Source organism: Platichthys flesus, chromosome 13 (assembly GCF_949316205.1).
Source record: "Platichthys flesus chromosome 13, fPlaFle2.1, whole genome shotgun sequence".
NCBI classification, from domain to species: Eukaryota; Metazoa; Chordata; class Actinopteri; order Pleuronectiformes; family Pleuronectidae; genus Platichthys; species Platichthys flesus.
In genome coordinates, this window is record NC_084957.1 from 14,335,151 (window position 1) to 14,355,330 (window position 20,180).

Below are 20,180 nucleotides of genomic sequence, written 5' to 3' on the forward strand. Positions count from 1 at the left end.
GAGAATGATGTCATACTTACTCTGAGAGGAAGTGTGCTCTCTGTTACACAGCAGCATTTTACACCTGGACGCTACAAGTCACATAACACACAAATTGTAGCATTTGTGTGACATAATTAATGCTGTAGGCAGGGGTAGAGTTGTTATACAATTTATATGCATTATACGACAGGGCTTTTTGGAAAATCTGTGGTTTATCATTGGCACCAGCCACATTTTGAATGACGGGAAATAAAAGGAAAAGAAAAACATTCATACCATCTTAATGGAAATCGGCTCCATTGCAGAATCGTCTTTTCACCATGATTTCCCTGTGTGAATCCAAATCCTAATATCCTGAATGAGCTATTTCAGTGTTAATACGTGCACCATTAGCTGCCGAGATAACAAATAGCGCCTGAACCACAAGGGGAGAATAGCCCACAGTGTGCGAAATGAGACATGGGCCGAGGGGAGGGGCGGGGTGACTGGCAGGTGGACGGGGAGTAGATGGAGGTCTAAATGAATGGTCATGCACGATGGAGCACTGGACGTCCTCATTCATCACACAGCATACATTAAGGCCCAGGAAGTGAGTCTGACCTCATAATAACAGGCCGGAGAGGAAGGAGGTCGTTCACATTGTCTAGATATGATAAACCTCAGAATTCATTTGAAAAACACAGTTTGTTGAATTTATTTATGCTATGAACCGGTGAATAGCTACACTGAGGACTCTGAAATCAATATCTATTCCTTTTGTTTCATAAAATCAATTTTACTTCATTGTATTTTGTTTATTTGTGAATTGATAGGTTTTAGCACTGGCCTCCGTTTGCTTTGTACCTTCCTTCTTTAAGAATTGTATTTCTTCTACTCATTATTTTCAGTTTATTTAGCCAAAGCGTCTCCTGCGAAGCATTGCTACTTTTACAAGAGAAAACGGTGCCAAAACAGCCGCATTAAAAAAACAGACATGAATTATTTGAAGGTTGACAGAGTTTTACTCACATTCTGGAATGAAAGCAATGTTTCCAAATAAAGTGAGTGTTGTGTAGGATGAATAGTTTTGCCAAGTGCAAAACTGACAGGGAGGAAATTGAGGATTATCCACTCCTAATCCTTTTCATACAGTTTTTTTGGACCCAACTGGAGCTGTTGGAGAGATCACACCGAACATGTAGACAAGCATAAACCGGCCTGGTGTAAAGTTAATGATTGATCATCTTACCTGGCATCCATACAGAGCAACATTTAGTTCTAATGAAAATGGCTGATGATTGTAATATTTTGATAACTGGTTATTCTGCCTCGCCACAGAATGATGAGAATCTCCTCACCTGGTACTGGCTGGTGCTCGCCAGTGTGTCTAATGCATTATTTGTTAGACGTGCAGGAGCAGGCTTTGTAGCACACCTCTCTCACTCTCTCTCTCTCTCTCTCTCTCTCTCATACCCTCTATCTCCCTATCTCTCAGGTCAATGCGGCTCCTAAAGCGCCTCTCTGGGGTAGCTGTCAGTCGTCGCGGATTCCAGAGGCTCGTCTCTATAGCAACCCATTCCTCCTCCTGAGCGTTGCTGCCAACTCACCCTTTCTGCTGCCACACGGCGAGTCTCTCCTCACCTCGCCCCCCCCCCCCCCCCCCTGCCGGCCAATCACCCACCGCCTCTGAGACGGCGCTGGAATGGACACCGAGTCGACCCACTCGGGCTACTCCTACTCCAGCCGCTCCGGGAGATCAAACCGACATGGGTATGTGTTCTGTCTGTCTGCCTTTCACCATCCGGGTGAAAGACACTCTCTACCTATCTATCCCTCCCCCTTTTCTGTTGCTGAACCTCTCAGTATTTTCACTGGAATGCCTGTGGTGCAGTATTTTTTTGTGTTTGCCTTCATTTTGGTGCAAGCCACATGTTGGCTCAGGCCAACACAAATGAGATGGGAGACTAAAGAGAGAGAGGAAGCGGGAGAAAGGGAGAGATTGAGACAGACAGAGCTCATGGATTAGGGTCGTCACAGATGAGTGGCTCTAACCTATTTCAGTGATCTACTTTGCAAATAAGAGAATCATTTGATTCCAGTGCTGTTCATCCCTCGCTCCTGTGACTCTAGGCTGAAATAGCCTTTGCTCTCCCTTATCTCCAGCTTTTCTAGTAGGACTGCAACTAATAATCTACATTTGCAATCCGGCCACTATTTTGTTTTTGTTTTTATGTGTTTTGGTCATGCAACTGGGGGAAATGAAAATCTGTTCAGTTCTGAGCAGGGGGCGGATTCTTACACAAAACACATATTTGAAATCCATGTCATCTTTAGCTTGAGTAGAAGGAAGATTTTCTAACGTTTGACACACAAAACAAGTAATCCAGAAATGATTATTATTTATAGACCGTAAAGATACTCAGTAGAGTGCATACCCCCAAGTCCCCTTGCAAAGACATATTTGAATTTACGAGGTCAGGATTTTTATTTGGATCTAATTAAGATCCCTTAATTATTCTCAGAGAAATAGAGAATTGTTGAAAAATGCCCTGTTACGTAAAGAATCCACATTTGCTCCAGAATTTAATCAGTTGTTGCTTGTGTTCCACCATTCCACGAAATAGTAGAGTAGTTTTTGGTGTACATTTTCGAGCGAAGGCAACAACGACAAAAAAATGACATTCATCATTTCTGATCTTATGCTTATGGGTTTATAGGCCTATTATTGTTGTACCGAACCTTGTGTTCAGTGTGGGTCTATGTGCTTGTTTTGCAGGGATCGAAGCCGTGAGCGTCACAAGGCCAGCAGCAGTAAAGACAGCAGCCGCTCGGAGAGATCCGTCGTCATCAACCCCCCCGACACACCGTCCCAGGAGTCTCCTGTTCACAACGGAGAGCCGCTGCCTGGAGAGCCCACGCCTGATGCAGATCAAGGAGACGACGCCCAGGTATTGATGCAGCAGTTGGTGAAAGTGAGGCAGACTAGAGGCTGTGTGTGGCATACTTAGTCTCTGCAGTAATCACATTCCTTTAGAGTAAATCAGAAGGCCCCGTAATCCAGCTATGAAGTCAGCGCTGTGACCTTATGAACTCATCCTCACACAGCTGGCTACCCACTGCCACACGGCCTGACACATATTAACAACGGTGACAAGGGATCATATAGGTCAGAGGATTAGTATCCCTCTTGTATGCCTGGGTTTATACTGACGATGCGGGGTTATAGTGCATGCGTGTGTGTGTGTGTGTGTCTGTGTGTCTGTGTGTGTGTGTGTGTGTGTGTGTGTGTGTGTGTGTGTGTGTGTGTGTGTGTGTGTGTGTGTGTGTGTGTGTGTGTGTGTGTGTGTGTGTGTGTGTGTGTGTGTGTGTGTGTGTGTGTGTGTTTGATACTGCGTATAAATGTCAAGCCTGATAGCGTTGAAGCAAAGCAAATTTGTAGCAGTCATCCCATAAGGCTGACTCTGCTGAGCTCTGCAAGCAAAGTAGACGCAGGGAAATGAAACCCTGCGATAATGCAGCTCAAAGATAGAGTGGATATTTAACTTAAGTCAACTCAGCAGGGATTGAAGATGGAGTCGGATATTGTTTACCTCTCGTTTGATGACAAGAGGTAGACGACAAAATCGATAGCACTGTCCTCACTCCTATGCTTTAAGCTAACTGTTCTCAGCTTCACATTCAACAGACCGATGTTAAAACTTCTCGTGTTACGTCTTACCGAGAAAAGCAACTGTGCTGTTTGGTCAAAATGTCAGCTCTCTCTTTTCAGTGCAGGGGATCGGGTAAGTTGCAATGAAAGTTAAAGGAGGAGGCAACAGAGAAACCTAGAGGAAGAAAATATGAGTGATAGATATTTTTCTTTTGAGAGGACTCTGCCTGAGGCTGCGTTCACCGGGCCTCTCTGACCTACTTCAAATCTATAGTAAAAAAGAGAGCCGTTTATCTTTGTGTGTGTACTGTTATTTTGTCTGCAAGGGAAAGAGAGAGGAAGTGCGTGCATGTGGAGTTACTGAGTACGAGCTACCTGCAAAAGGTGCGCATCCCCAAACTAATAATATGATTAGACTCTGGACATGTCTTCAGCGACACCTTCGGGGGGGGTCTGACCTAATTTGCCGTTCTCTTGCTCGGCATCCCCCGCTGTCTGGGCCGCCACATTCCACGCTGTCATGTGACTGTCAGTTCGCTGTTTCGCGTCCATTGTCGGCGGTGTAAGATGATCCGCAGGTATGTTGCCCTGCAGAAGAATGTTTTCCAAATCATGAGCAGCACTATCACCGACGTCTCCTCCATGCAGCCAAGTGTGAGGGTTGGATGGCAGAGCTAAGGAAATACTCACAGGCTCCATTGCAGAGAGACTGTCTCCCTGAGTGAGATTAGCCGTAGCATCCAGCCAAGCGCCACTTTGAGGAAAGCTGATATGAATAATCCTCCATGTTTACAGTCATGACTATGACATAAGGATACCCTCTTGGGCCACAGCTTCTGCTCGTGTCTGTGTCACAGAGCAGGTGCCAAATCTGTTAGTGAGACTGTGCATGCTGCTTTATGACGCTGTGACTTTGTGCCAGACGAGGCAGCAGCTACCATGTCCACACAGTGTTTGCTTCAGCAGCACCAAAGCACCAGCTGAAAAACCACACAGCCCATCGTCTCCCATTGGCCTTTTCTTCCGCTCCTTCCTTCTGCTACCACACCAACAGCCTGTAATCTGATATACAAACGCCTGTCGAACATTCCAAACAGTCCTCTTGAAGATATATTATGTAACAATTCTTCATTAAAATGTCTTAAATCCACTAGAGCCACGTTATATATTATGGATATTTGACATTATCCAAAATGTTTCCAGCAATGTTCAAACGCAGAGTTTCATTTTGATCGCTTTTAAATTGCGTCATATCTTCTTTGCTCATCTCTGCCAAAACTTCCTGGACAAATGACATATGACCAGTTAGCCAGTCGGCGTTCTTTTCCTTCTATTCTTTGTGTGGGTTACTCGCATTCATGCCATTTGATATGTGACATAGATAACACTTTCATACATTAACTCATCAGTGACCATTATTTGCATCGCACATCAGCCCGATTTTCATTGGCGCCGGTGGTGGAGACAGCAACTCCCATGATCCCATGCTGCTTCAATACATCATCAGACTAGGTCTTTTGTTACTGTTTTGATTGAGAGACCCCTCGTGGCAGAAGTTACATTTCATTTAAATTCAATCAATTATTCCCTTATATCTATGAAAAGGCCCAATCCAAAATCTATTGGGATCTTTCTTTGCATATGTCCCATTCTTTAATCAAGATGCAAGGAAATCTATTTAGCTTTTTTCATTTTTGCGCGGCCCTGCTGTGAAACAAACAACCTTCTTGGCTGAGGAAATAATGACCACAACAAAAGAAAAGGAAGATATTAAAGAAAACCTTTTGAACAGTTTTGTAACACATTCTTTTAGCTCAAACAAACAAACACACACACACACACACACTCTATGACACTAATACACTCATTAACACCAGTGCAAACCAACATGTTAAATGTCATCCTAACCTCCAACCAGGCCGTCGGGGCTTATAGCCATGGTGTTGTGCTTCTGGCTGACTGTGAGCTCTGCAGATGTGTGGGTCTGTGGAAGCGGTGCTAATCAGTATGTTGTTGCATTGTTGTGCCTTGTGACGGTGGAACAGGCCCCAGCATAATCCACATTCACCCTCTGCCAGATGAATAGACCGAGCTGCCAAGCAAGTAGGCAGCAATCATGTCGCTCCCTCTCCCCCTCTCCCCCTCGCTTCCCTGTTTCGTTCTCTCTCGGTTCTTTGCACTTTCTCCTCATTTTTCTGTGGAGATCAGGTCTGATTAGTGTAGCGTTAATCCTGGGGTTTAATCAACTGAGATTTAATGGCTGGTTTTTAACAGAGTATTAGCTCAGTCAGTGATGACTGACTGTGAAACCTTGTTTGTATAAACCCAGTTGCAGAGAGATAGTGTGGGCGGCTGAAATGCTCTGATTGAGCATCCAAATGGAGGCTGATGTGGAGTATGAAGGATTCGGCTGCATGTGTTAAAGTGAACCGACAGAATTATAGTTTGCATTAATTGAAGTCTCAGATTTAGAAGTCAAACTGGACCACCAAACTAGTGGTTTGAGGTGTTTTATTAAAGATCTGTTACTTTATTATCCATTCATCCATCCCTTATCTATGCCGCTTATCATTTGAGGGTCACAGGGGTTGGACCCAATCCCAGCTGATATTGAGGCAGAGATAGAGAGACAAAGGAACTCATTCACATTTAGAGCGTAGAGTTCTAACCTGCATGTTGTTGGACTGTGGGAGGAAGTCGGAGTACCTTAAGAAAGCCAACAAAGCTGCATCATTGTTCAGTTTCAATTATGAGCTGCTTGATCAGATCAGCGTTTATGATTTGTGAAATTCTGTTGGAGTGCAACTTAATTGAGTTTGTCTGTGTTAAAAGAACAGCTCAGCATTATGGGAAATTCCTCTTCGAGTCACTGGTGAGATTTAAATGAGAAGATGCCAAAGTCATGTCTGTGTGACAAATAGTTGGGGCCAGCAGCTTGTTGTCTTGCAGGACAGGGTGAAACTGCTTGGTGCCTCTAAGACTCACTGTTTAACACATTGTGTCTCTTTTCTTCAAAAACCAAAGTGTAAAATGTCTATTTGTGTTTTTATGTGTGGTTTTGTGTGGGAGTTTCTCTCGGCTGCGAGGCTGCAGACTCTCGGAGCCGGTTGTCTGGCAACAAAATTGACCAGAGTTGTTTGTATCCTCCTGTTGAACAGACAGATACAGGGTGAGACAATCTACTCTGCAACTAGAGCTCAAAACATCCAATTGATCCTTAAAAACACTTGATGAACGCAGTAGAGGGAACACACGACAGGTTTAATCGCCACAGACTCAGCAGAGAAACCAGACAGTGTGTGTCACTCCTCACCAGATGTTCGATGTTTGCCATGAGGCAGAGTTTTAATGTTGGCAGACTGAAAGAAGAGGACGATGAGGAGGTTCTCTTTCCGTTTATAAAGTTTTATTGTGGTGGTTCTCCCCTTGTCTGCGTGGGGTTTTCTCCAAAAACATGCATATTGGTATGGCGGCCAAGTGAGCTCAACGCAATGCAAATTAAGAAAACACATGCAAAAAGAAAAAACACAAAACAACAATTTGACATCGCATGCACTGCAAAAAGTCATGTTTCCAGGGGGACCAAAAAAGTGTGGAACCTGAGTGTATTTCAATGCTTTGTGAAGTTATTTCTGTATTTGCTTGTGTCCACCATCTTCCATCACCCTAACGTAGGATGAGCTGTATAGATAACGAATGGATGGATGGATTTTTATTATATTTTACTCTGTGATTCTGAGCTCTGTGCCTTATTGGCCCCTTTGCACTTAGGCATGATGTCTACCATTCTTGCTGCGACATACATAAATGTTATGAATTAGCAGGATTATCTGGTTTTTGATTAATCTGATCTCAGAACAAAAGGAGAAGAGGCCTTGTATCAAAGTTTACCTGCTCATTTGCCTCCAGTTTCCCCTATGGCCCACAAAAGGATAAGCGATATATCTATAATGGATGAAAGAAATCTGGATAGCTGCTTTCTAAAATTCTATTCCACCTCTATTAAAGTGTGGATCAGCACGGATCATGAGATAGTTCCCAGATCCTGCTTTAAAGGTTGTGACCGAGTTAAAGAGAGTTGGCTTGGGAAAGAAAAGGAGTCGAAGAGGAGACGTGTGAGCTGAATAAAAATTAGACTAAATGAAGCTGACGGTACATGTACATGGTCGACCTCTGGCTTCATGCATTACTCTGGCAGCCACATACCCCCCACTTGCCCCCTCACCACCACTGTCCCCCTCTCTCACTTTCTCCTCCTCTCGTGCTCGTTCATCATCCGGCTCCTGTTAGCATCTGCTCCTGCAGCACTGCTCAGTTAATTGGCTGTGGAGGGCAGAATTCATTGTTATGTTGCTGATTGGAAATATGCAAATGGTAAAATTGCCCGAAATTGCACACTTTACAGAGGGAGGAGAGAAGTTATGTTACTGTTCCCGGCAGGTTCATTTGAGGCTCCACAGACTTTCTTGACGTGTGAGGGTGCATGTGTGTGCACGTGTGCGTGATGCCATAGAGGCCCGTTTGTTCAGCCTGTCATTTTTCCATCCTTCATCCCTCTCTCTGCAGCTGCTCCTCCTGTCAGTGGTCGCGGTTGTAGCTGTGCACAATACAGTAACAATGGATGGCTAATTATATGAATTAATGACAGGCACACAAACTCAACGTCTCCTGAGAACCGACATGTCATTAATTTAGTCTGTGTCTGTGTTAGAAAAGATTTATGCTTGAAATGACCCAGAATAAAAATATGACTCTAATTTGCAATGATGGGCCTGGAAAGCTTCAGCTGCTTTTGTTGATGTGATTCAGTGTGCGTGTGTGTGTGTGTGTGTGTGTGTGTGTGTGTGTGTGTGCGTGTGTGTGTGAGTGTGTGTGTATTTGTACCTATGTCAGCTTGTGCAGCTTCCTGCCAAAGTGAGCATTACTGCACATCCCTTCCTGTCAAGCTATATTACTTCAATGGGACTTTGAAAGCTTCGTTTAATGAGACGAACCTCCAAGAAAACCAAACATCTCTATAAAGCCCGATGAATGTCCTGTGTGCACTTTTGTTCTCATGCAAAGAAGGAGGAAAATAGGAAAACTGAGGCATTATTGTCTGTCAGACTCTATTTATGAGTTGATTTTCCGTTTCCTTGAGAATTTCACGGGCTACCTCCACCGGAGAGGTTGTGTTTTTTTGCCCCCGTCTGTCTGTTTGTTGGTTTGTTTGTCATCACAATTATGTAAAAACTACACAATAGATTTCCAGAAAACTAAAAGGATCGGACAAAGGCCAGGAAAGAACCCAGTAAATCGTGGTGCAGTTTTGGACAAACGGGACGATATAATATCACTTTCTTTAATATAGCGTTTTTTTGAATAATACATGGATACTGATATCTGCAAAATTTGGTTCAGCCTGATTTGAATTTAAGAAGACTGATGTGCCTTGGACGTCTTCCATTGAAGTTATGTTTTCACCCCTGTGTTTGGTTTGTTTGTTGATTTGTTTGTTTATAAGCAAGATTACAATTACCGCAAAACTTGATGAAAGGATTCAATATGTGTCAGGGAGGAAGCAATTCAATTTTGGTGCAGATCCGGGAAGGACTAACAGAGAATGACAAAAGAAACCAGGCACATTTGGGGAACTGATATCTGTGAGTTGGTGCAATTTGGTGCAGCCTGATTGAATTAAAGGCGACTGTTGGGCCTTGGGGAAGTTATGTTATCAATTGAGTGCTACTGTAGTTCTGAAGGAGTTTTATTAGCACAGGTTTTGGGAATAAGCAGCAACCATGACAAACACAAAATTACACATTTCCTTCATCTTTCCCTCTATTTCTCTTTTCAGGATGATAACTGGGGAGAAACCACCACCGCCGTGACAGGCACCTCAGAGCTGAGCGTGTCCCAGGAGGAAGTGGTCGGCCTTGGGAAGGGGATACAGGACCGGACCCAGGGCTTCCGCCGCTACCTTCCCCTCGCAGTGGGCCTGTGTGTGGGGCTGCTGGTGGTGACCACACCCCTTCTCTTCCTTCTACTCCCGGCCGTAATGTGGCCTGATAGATTGGAGGCCTGCGGCGCGGCCTGCGAGGGACTCTTCCTCTCCATCTCCTTCAAGCTCCTCATCCTCATGGTGGCCATATGGGCCTTGTTTCTCCGCCAGGGCCGTGCCAGCCTGCCCCGGGTGTGCGTGTACCGTGCCTTCCTCACCACACTGACACTTCTGCTCACCATGTCTTACTGGCTCTTCTACGGGGTCCGGATTCTCGAGGCACAGGTGGGTTAGAGAGTGAGATATTAGCATGTACTCACTGTCAGCTTTTATATACATACATATGTTTTTTATATCGCTGCCACTCCAGTTTTGAAATGATAGAAATATAGAAATAATATCTGTTAAGAGCTTAAGAGATTCATTTTTAACATAGATTATACTGATTTATCAAAGTGATTATCTGAGAATAATAATATCTTTCTGGGACAACTTCATGATATATATTTGTTTTGCCAAAGAAATGATAATTACTCACTTATGCTAAAAGAAAAGAGAATTTTGGCGGGTACATAAATATATACTGTAACAATAGAAGAATCATTCTTTTTTATTATTCTATTTCGATGTTTAGCTATATATTGGTAAATAGCTCTCACGTTTTGTTTCTTTCTTTCTTCCTGCAATGCTATCTTTTGTTTGTTTTATCAATTATAATTGTGTTTTGTTTGATTCCGATTTCATGACATATTTCACAAAATCTGCTGTATGTCGTTTGCTGCCCATCACCCACTCACACACGGCTGATCTTTTTCATCATGTGCTGTGGTCGGAGCAGGACGAGGACTACCACGGCATCGTCCAGTTCGCCGTGTCCCTTGTGGACTCCCAGCTGTTCGTCCACTACCTGGCCGTGGTGCTGCTGGAGCTCCGTCAGCTGCAGCCCTGCTACAGCGTGTGCGTCATCCGCTCCACGGACGGAGAGTCACGTCACTACAACATAGGACAGCTCAGGTTTGCGAGCACGTTCGCTGTTATTACCTCGTTTATAAGTGTGCAGTACTTCTAATAAAAAAGAAAAAAATCCACAATTTGACACAGGAATATGACCTTTCTGTAGAATTCACATTAAGATACAGACACACTTGGTCACAATCATCAGTCTCCACCATGTTGACGTAGATATGTAATTGGAGGCCACAGGGACTACTGGCACAGGCAGTAATTGAGTTACACATCAGTCTCCTTGTCTAGTTCGCTCAAGGTGGGTTATTATGTGAGTCTGGGGGGGAGGGAAGAGAAATAGTCGTATAGCTGTCCTACTTTACTTCTGCTTCGGACAAGTGTCTGTCTGACTATGAGACAACAAGGGGTAATTAGATTAAGGTTCGCGTGATGCGGCTAAAAACACAATTTTACCCTCTTTTTCTGGGCGCAGTTGGAATTGGCAGGATGATAAACAGGGAGTGGAGGCCTGTTTACAGGAGCAGGATACAGGAACAGATCTAAAATAAACACGTTAAGAGCTTCCAATAATTTCGAGGGGCGCTGCACTCACATACATCATGGACATGACATGATATGTCTTTCCAGACCACTGTCGCCGCCTCTAACATAACACACCCAAATCTCCCACTAAAACTGAAGGAGAACGGGTGGAATCTAAAAGACAGTAGTGGTGTTTCAATTCAGGGGCCTCATCCTTCTGAGGCTGCATTTGAAGATCAATTGCGCTCAAATAGGCTGTTGGATTTCTAGGGCTACTTCAACCACAGCCGATAAATGCATCCTTAATCTTTAAGACTCCAGCGAGTGGCTCCTTCTCAGGCCAACTTATCCCACAATACATTGCAGGTGGATTGGAACAACACAGGTTTACTTGTTAAAAAAAAAAAAGAAGCGTTAAAAATGTCGATGGTGGCAGCAGGAAGGACGGAAAAGTTGATAACGCAAATCATGAAAATCCTCCGTAGACTCTTGATAAAACTAACTTTGTAGTGAGTTGAATGTCATATTCAGTTTCATAAATAACTTAACCATTATGTAAATCATATTCCAACCGTCTCTGAGTTTTCACTTGTCTCTGTCTCGTATTCCACAGTGTTCAAAAGGCAGCTCTGTCCATTCTGGAGTATTACTACAGAGATTTTCCACTCCATAACCCAGCGCTTCTGTCTGCCTCGAAGCACCGGGCCGCCAAACACCTGGCCGGGTTAAAGGTCTACAACGTGGACGGTTAGTCGCCTCATCTGTCTTAATAATTCAATCACATACAGTATATATGTGTATATAAGTATATATACATATATATTTACATAAGTATCATTAGATAAAATAATTATACTTCAGCCTAAGGATTAGTCTCTTGCGGATTAGTTTAGCAAAACTAATGATGGACTTAGTTTGACCGACACAGTTCGTCCTCGGCCTAACTCAGATCCAAGGGCTGTGTTTCCATGGTAACAGTCAGTGTCACCTGCTAAGCAGTGTTTCCATGGCAACAATCAGCAACGCCTGCTGACTAGTGGCACCGAATGAAAAACTGGTGTGTAGTCGTATCGTGTGTAGTCAACAGAGCCGTGAGAGTGGAAAAAAGTTTTCCGTGATCACAGTGATATGTTTCAGTGACTGTGAACCTGACTGATGAGGAAACAGAGGAACTGACTCCTGCTACATTAAAACATTTATGCTGTTTTTATTTTTTTATTTTTATGTTTTTGTTACACTCACTGAATTTTTCAATTTGACTATTTTTATTGAAGTAAAAGGAGCTGAGTGTTTTGAAGCAGCTGCTCTTTGCCTTATAACCCAGAACTCATGGCAAATTAGTCCCAATTGTGATAATCAAGAACAATCTGAGCTTTGAAGAATCAGCGCATCAGCTGCACATCATCATACGGACTGAGAAACTGTCTGTTCTGAGGAAACAATGAGATTGGTTGATTGGTGATTTTGGATCCAGAAGGAGTGGAGTGCCAGCAAAAACAAGTTCTGGTTGTGCTTATTTCCTAAAGAGAATTTATTCTCTTAATATAAAAAAACTTTGTCATAAAATTTCAAACTTATTCTTTTTTACTTATTAAATTACATTATTCTCCTAATATAGTGACATTATTCCCTAAAATGTGTGATTTATTTTCTTCAATGTGACCCTAAAACTCCATCATAAGAACTCAACAGCTTTGTGCAGCTAACTTGATTTAAGAAATCTACATCTTTGAATTTGTTAATATTATTCGTTACAGTAGTTTTTTTCACAGCCATTTTTCAGAGTCTGTCTTTCTGAAGCCAGCTTCTTGTTTACTATGTCTTCTTTACCATGCTCCTCCTTTTCTTTTTCATCTCGATCTCTTCGGTGAGCAGCTTTTAAAAACAAACTGAGAACGTACCTTTTGGACAGTAAGTACAGATAAATGTCCTCAATGGCTCCACACAGCACTTTATCACAGGAAGCTGCTAATTTCATGGTTCGGTTGGCTCCATATTTACGACGCTCTAAAGCCTCCGTCCCTGACACAATGTATACACTGCATCTACAGAAAGCACTCACATACTCCCACCGTGGCTTTGCCTCCCTGCACCCACAGACATGCATCCTGCAACGCCACATATTGCATCCTTTCCCGCAGTTAAAAGGCTCTCTCCACTCACCACCCATCAATCCCCCACCTTGCACAGCACTGTGGATTTCGAGCAGGGGTGCAGTATGGGATATGGTGTCCTCACAGCACCACCTACCCCACCCCCTTCCCGATCAAAGAGCAGCGGAGAAGCCTCTGGAGGGTTGTGGAATTTCGAGCCTTAAATAATTCATCAGAGTAACGCTCATTTCTCACATACTCCCACATCTCTCCTTCAGCCCCACTCGCTCCTGCTTTTCTTATTTCCCCTTCCGTCTGTATTTCATTTTTCACTCACTTCGGCCCCACCCACCCCTCTCTCTCTCGCTTTCATTCACGGATGTTCTACTAATTGCACGGATAAGTAGGCCAGGAAGTTAAAGAATCTTCAGTTCACGCTTGTTTTCAGTGGAAAGTATTTGATTTGATTTTTTTCTGATGTCATTCTTTCCACAGTTTATACGAGGACAGTTTTCCTCGATGTTTCACTACGAGACTCGACGTCTCCTCTCACCTGCACACGCACACATATGCAGATTATATTATTAATGATTTATATCCTCAACTGACCTGCAGCGTTTACTCTCTATAGCCTCCTCCTCCGAACACTGCTGCTTCTTCATGAATATGGACCAGATCTTACTCCCCCCACTATGAAACCCCAGGAACTGTAATAAACTGCTGTACAAGCTCCATTAGCTTTATGGGTTTGTCACACAAATCAGTAAATTCACTGATCAGACAAGAACTACGGCCTTTGTAGTGTAAAGCAATGAATATCTCATCCACCCCACCCCCAACACGCCCAAATGAAAAGCCTCCTGCTTGATACTGTCTGTGGAGAAACGCGGAGCCTTCCAGTTGAAATTGCCTCTTTTCCTCTGTGCTATAACTAACGTTCACCGAGACGCTTGATCTGGCAGGTAGGCCCAGATAAACTGTGAAAATTGAACACAGAGACCCTTCGATCTTACTCAAAAGTCCATGAAATAGGACCTCAGTCTCCTCCAATGCGACCCTTTCTTTTCTCCGATTCAAACGGAGATACAGCCCATTCATCACAGCCTGGCTGGGTCAGGGACCACTTCCTCCCAACCCGGGACGAATTTTACCAATTTGTCTCCATCTTCTCGTTTTGGTGCAGCCCCAGGAAACCCAGCCGGGGCTCAGGCTGCTAATGGGAATCAGTCACGGGCCATGGTTACAGCTGCCGCCAAACGCAAAGACAGCGCCCACAATGAGCTGTACTACGAGGAGGCCGACTATGAGAGAAGAGTCCGCAAACGTAAAGCCAGGTGAGTCATGAGGACAGAAATGACATCATGTCTCAGGGTGATGTACAGATCCAGAGACTCTTTCAGACATGCAGCTCAGGACAAACTAAATGTGATCGCAATTTTGCAGTCGAGGCAATGGGCGCTCTAGCATTTCTGTAACTCAGCATGACACAAGTCTGATTGACTTAGAAGCTAAAGCACTACAAGGAGAACTCTATATAGTGAGAGACTTTTGGCTACATCCACATTCCCCCGTTGTCATTTGATGATGCATCAACTCTGAGGCGGATCAGCCTCGGCTACCAGCGTAGAGCACAACATTGATAATCTATTACAAGCCTCGCCTGACCCTGTCGTCTTTGCTACCAGCTGGTGTGCAACTCATTTCTAGTTATTATTCCAGCAAAACGGCAGGGATTCAAACTGGTTCAGAGCCAAAATGTTAGTCTTGACACAGATTGTTTTGATTTAAAACATGATTTTGAATCGACAACATATAGATGTAGCCATATATGTAAACTGCAAATTTGAAAGCTTGATTTTTCCTGTAATAGCCTCTCATTGAATTTCATATAACGCTTTCAAAAATGTCTGCCCAAAAAATATCTATAAGATAAGTTATCTCTTATGTATAATGAAAATGAAATTGGATGTTCACTATTCACGTCTATAGAACTGAAGAAAAAACATCTTAATTGTACTTTACCTATATTAAAATGTATCCTGTGTGCTCATATTATTTTAAATACAAATGTAAAGCAGTTTCATTCCATGTTTGGGCACTATGGGATATAAACAATATGGGCAGCGGTGTTCACTGTGTAATATATATGATCAAACTAATGAGAATTTATTCTGGGATTTAGATGAGAGCAGCAGGGGCAACTTTCACATCAGGGCTGTATAAAGCTCTGAGGAATATTTATAGACAGCTACAGAAGCCATTACTTTGACAGATGATGGGTAAAGCCAGCATTATTCTGAGTCCCATATCATCTGGTGTACATGCGTTGCTTATTGAACAGTATGGATTAAGAACAGTAACCTTGAGAGCTGACACTAAGCTGCTTTGTCAGGCTGGTGGTGGCCGTGGAAGAGGCCTTCACTCATGTGCGTCGCATGAAGAAAGAGGATGAGCGCGCAGCCGCCTCGGACATCATGGACGTGCGAGAGGCGGCTCTGGCCATATTTCCCTCCATGGCCCGTGCCCTGCAGAAGTACCTCCGCACCACCAGGAGGCAGCACTGCCACAGCATGGAGAGCATCCAGAAGCACCTCGCTTTCTGCCTCGTGAATAACATGAGCCCTAAGGTCAGCTTTGATTTTACAGTTTATTGTCTTGGTCTAATTAGTGTTTTTGAAGGGCTGATAGATCGACTGTATATAAAGATGAACAACTCATTTTCACTTCCCCTGTTGTACGAAAATGAATGTATGATATGAATGCTCCCATTTTGTGATTTTGGTGTAAATTGGGTCCGTAGCCTGCTCAGTGGAGATAATAGAGCGTGTTGACGTCCTGCCGAAAAAGGCACTCGACCAATCTCGAGTCAGTCTCAGCTGTCAATCAGGATGTTTCACCCCATTTTAATAGCGAAAGACATATGATTAAAACCAAAAATACTGTAATATTTGACACTAGAGCATACATCGTTGGGATTAGAATCTCCCAAACTGAATGAAACCAGAATTTTATTTTATTTTAAGTTTTTGTTTCATTCATATCCCATCCACTAAAATGGAGGAGGCAGGGTTTCCGACCTAAACTGCAGCGGCCACCAGGGAACAATAGAGAAAACATTGGCTTCACTTTTTTCACTTCATATAGAGTCTATGGTTCAGATCACATCATGCATGTTTACTTGTCGATTGAGCTGTTGTCTCTTCAGCAAAGAGCCCAGATCTCTCCGAGGAACTGTATCTTAACCACTTTACAAGTGAAGTCATTTATTTATTAAAATCAATATCTTGGACCCTGAAAGCAGAAGGAGTAAATCTAGTGAACATGTGTTATCCTCTCTACTTATTTCCTCAAAATGTGCATTTTTATTTATTTATTCTTGTTATATTCTGACTTTTTTTTCAATCATGACCTTATTCTTGTAATATTTAGACTTTCTTCTCGAAGTATGAAAATACTCGACTTGTTGAATGTTGTCGACTCATTGGCTGTCTCTGTGTGTGTCAGGCCTTCCTTGAGGCCTACCTGGCCCCTGGTCCGACTCTGCAGTACGCCCCTGAGCGCTGGATGGCCGATCAGTGGACTTTGATCAGCGAGGCGTCCGTCACCAGCGGCCTCAAGGAGGGGGCTGAGTTCCTGCTAAAGTGTCTCGACTTCAGCTTGGCCATCACCATCAAGAGCATCCCTTACATCCGAATCACTGAGGAGTACATCGACCCCAAGTCCCACAAGTTTATACTGCTGCTCCAATCAGAAACCTCTGTTTAACAGAGCCCCTGCCTGCCGATTGCTGGACTTGTTACCATGTTCTGACAGAATTTTTTGAAAAAAATAGCATTTTGTACTACCTTTTTTTTGTACTTTGTTTGTGTTATTTTTCTCACATAGAATATCTCAGTGTCCTTGTCGTTGTCCCGGGAGACATAGAAGACAATAAAAGACAGAAAACATGAGGGAGTACGATTGGATTTCTCTATCTTGACTTTTGCAGAACACAGTTCAGGTATTCCTCTATGCACTTCAGATGACCCTCCACTTTACTTGCATGTGCCAGTGTGTGCCTGCGTGGGAGAGTTTCAGGAGGAGTGTGTGATTTAGGATGCTAAGGTCTGTGTGTGTGTATGTGTGTTGAGTATATTATACACCCGGGTTATGTCTTCTTAGCCTGTCTCCCCTTTTCTTTTTAGCGTTACGTAGTGACCAGGATATTTGATACAAAAACTGAACCCTTTTCACCAAAACTGCTCTTTTTCTGTCTTAGCAATGAATATTTGTCTGTCCTGTATCACACACTTATGTACAGTATTTATATGTGAATATACCGTATCTTCAATTTTATATGAAATCGTGTTCTGTTTGAAGGATTTCTTTTTTCTTTATTTTTTACTGTATTAGAGATTTTTTTTTTTTACCTTGTCTGTCTGCACCGTATTTGTGGAGATAAACTGGACTGTAAATAGCTGAAGACACATTTTGTAAATGTCGGACAAAGAAAAAAAAAGCCAAACGCAGTCGAACGGAAAACGCGACGGTCTAGCCAATAGATTGTGAAGAAACACATGTGACTTGTCATTATGTTTTGTACATTTAAGTGTGTGCAGTGTACACTGATCAGAGGGACGTCATGTCGGGACAGGTCATTTAGATTTTATATCTGCACTTGTGATGTTTCATTCCGAAACAGTTCCCCCTGATTTGGATCGAGGAGGACGTTTCATTTCCTCTGTGCGTAACAGCAAAGTGACACACGCTGATCCCTGAGGTTCTGACAATTAAACATACAAATAGTTCTTAAACACAGATCTCAGGAGGCGTTTCAAAAGATTGGACTTTTTCCCTGAAATAAAATCCCTATCCAATATTAATGGACTCTTAACTCACGCTGGCAAGTGTTTAAACATGTGTTAAGATTTTATAAATAAGTAATTAGTGTCAGTATTTCTGCTGTCAGTATTCTGTGTGTAGACACTGCTGCCACCTATCTGCAACGGCTGGAACATGAAACTGTTCTGTGCGTCAATGAAACAGTTGATTTTCTCTGAATATTGGGTCTGTATTTTTTAGATCTTCTGTATGTGGGAGGCATGTTGTGTTGAAAATTAATATTTACACAATTGTTGCTGTGGTCACTGACCGTGTGGTTTTGTTTTAGGGCTGTGTTGTAAATACTTATAGACTACACGTGCCTCAGTTTTACATATCTAGGAGCTGAACAGCATGTGTGTGTCTGTGTGTGTGTGAGAGAGAGAGAGAAAGAAAGAGAGAAAGAAAGGAAAAATGATGAAGAAAGAAAAAGTTTTCCCACTTGTCATGCAGCTGATACGTCCCTGTCTTCTTTTATACAACAATTGTAAAATCATAGCAGTTGTGTCAAAGTCACATTTGTTAAAAAAGTAAAAAATAAATGAATATTTGTATTGACCTTTTAAAGGTATTTGATCGTTGTTGAATTATTATGTGATGTGATAGAGCAGTATAAAGAATGGATAGTTTTTATACGTCTGTTTTTTCAGTGGCTCTCAGAGTTTCACTGTTTAAAACTACTGCAGCTTATTTGCAGTAGGTTTGCCATGATAAATAATATTTTCTGCCAGTCTTAATACAAATGGACCTTTAGTTATATTGATTTGTTATTGGACCGATTATGTAGAAATTGGAAATTTATTGACCTCTGCAATGAGGTTATGTTTTCACCCTATCCATTGCTTTGTATGCTTGTTTGTAAACAAGATTACTGGAAAATACTGGATGTATTACAGCAACACTTGGTGGAAGGATGTGTTCTGTGAGTCAGGGGAGATCACATCATATTTGGTTGCAGGTCCGGATCAAGGGGCAGATATAGGAATTTTAAACTTTTTTAACATTGTTATATTTCCCAAGGCCTGTGAAAATCAGGAACTGACATCTATGAGTGTGTGGAAATGGTGCAGCTTCAAAGTAAAGGTGACTCTTGGCCGTGGTGGCTTTATGTGCTCTTCGTTGGTGATGATAAATACATGGTTAGTGTAATTCTGCGAGGAGTTAACTATACTTAGGTCTATATTGATTTTCTTCTATTTCTTTATATGTTTTATTCTTGTTGGAATTTTTTGTTGGTTTTTTTATCATCTATAAAGATTGGAGGTAAGTTTTCTCACATTTTTATTATTATTAGTAGTAGTAGTTGTAGAAGTAGTAGAAGAACATCTTATAATATCTGTGAATAGTGATTGAATATTGTTTTGGGGTTAAGAACAAGGATATGAGTTCATATGTGAAAGAAAACCCTGAAAACAACAAATATTTGCAGTCCCACAATTTGGATCAGGCAGATTTCAGCCACCATGTTTGGTATCATTTGCACTTTATTTGTATGTAAATATTAACAATATTCCGATAAGGTGCAGTCCTTGTTTTGGGGACTTGTTTGGGGGACTTTATCACAGATACAGAGAATATTTAGGCTAAAATAAAGTAGCCTGATAAAGTAGGTTTCTCTTGAGGCGCATTCTGTTGCATTAAAATCCCTGATCGTAAAATACTGTATATTCCAGGTAACACAATGTAGACATATGTGAAGCCTGCCACCAACAAAAAGGAAAAAGCAACAAAGCAAAGTGAACCTGCAGAGGAAGAGGAATTAGCATTCAAATGAGTTTCCCTGCATCAGTCCAACAGTGTGACGATAGTGTATTAGCTCCCTGTGCAGCTGCAGCCTGCTCCATTACTCCAGGTGAGAAATGGACTTGATGAAGACAGACACAGGACGTATAGTGAGCGATGAGGGAAGAGATTAGAGGTTTACTCCAGTGAAAATGGAAGGTGTCAGCATATGGCTTTTCAAAGCTGTGAGGCCCCCCGGGCAGAAAATGTAGCTTTACACCAAACACCACATCTTAAGTGGATTTACCTGAGAGGAGCACGGAGAGTTGTTCACACACATTTACTTCTCAATTCAGTTTATTGACACTGAGCCCAATGAAGCCACAACTTAATAGACTGAACGGATAATAACATTTTTGGAAGTGCC

The 20,180-nt window shown here is 42.5% G+C and overlaps 1 protein-coding gene across 1 annotated transcript; it reads left to right on the forward strand.

Moving 5' to 3' along the window:
* Nucleotides 1-1,659: 1,659 nt before the first annotated feature.
* LOC133966797 (vang-like protein 1) lies at nucleotides 1,660-18,598 on the forward strand. The gene is made up of 8 exons (XM_062401816.1): nucleotides 1,660-1,731; nucleotides 2,738-2,909; nucleotides 9,447-9,875; nucleotides 10,429-10,604; nucleotides 11,692-11,825; nucleotides 14,355-14,505; nucleotides 15,564-15,798; nucleotides 16,676-18,598. The coding sequence occupies exons 1-8, from the start codon at nucleotides 1,664-1,666 to the stop codon at nucleotides 16,934-16,936; spliced, it is 1,626 nt and encodes a 541-aa protein (XP_062257800.1). The 5' UTR covers nucleotides 1,660-1,663; the 3' UTR covers nucleotides 16,937-18,598.
* The last annotated feature ends 1,582 nt before the right edge of the window (nucleotides 18,599-20,180 follow it).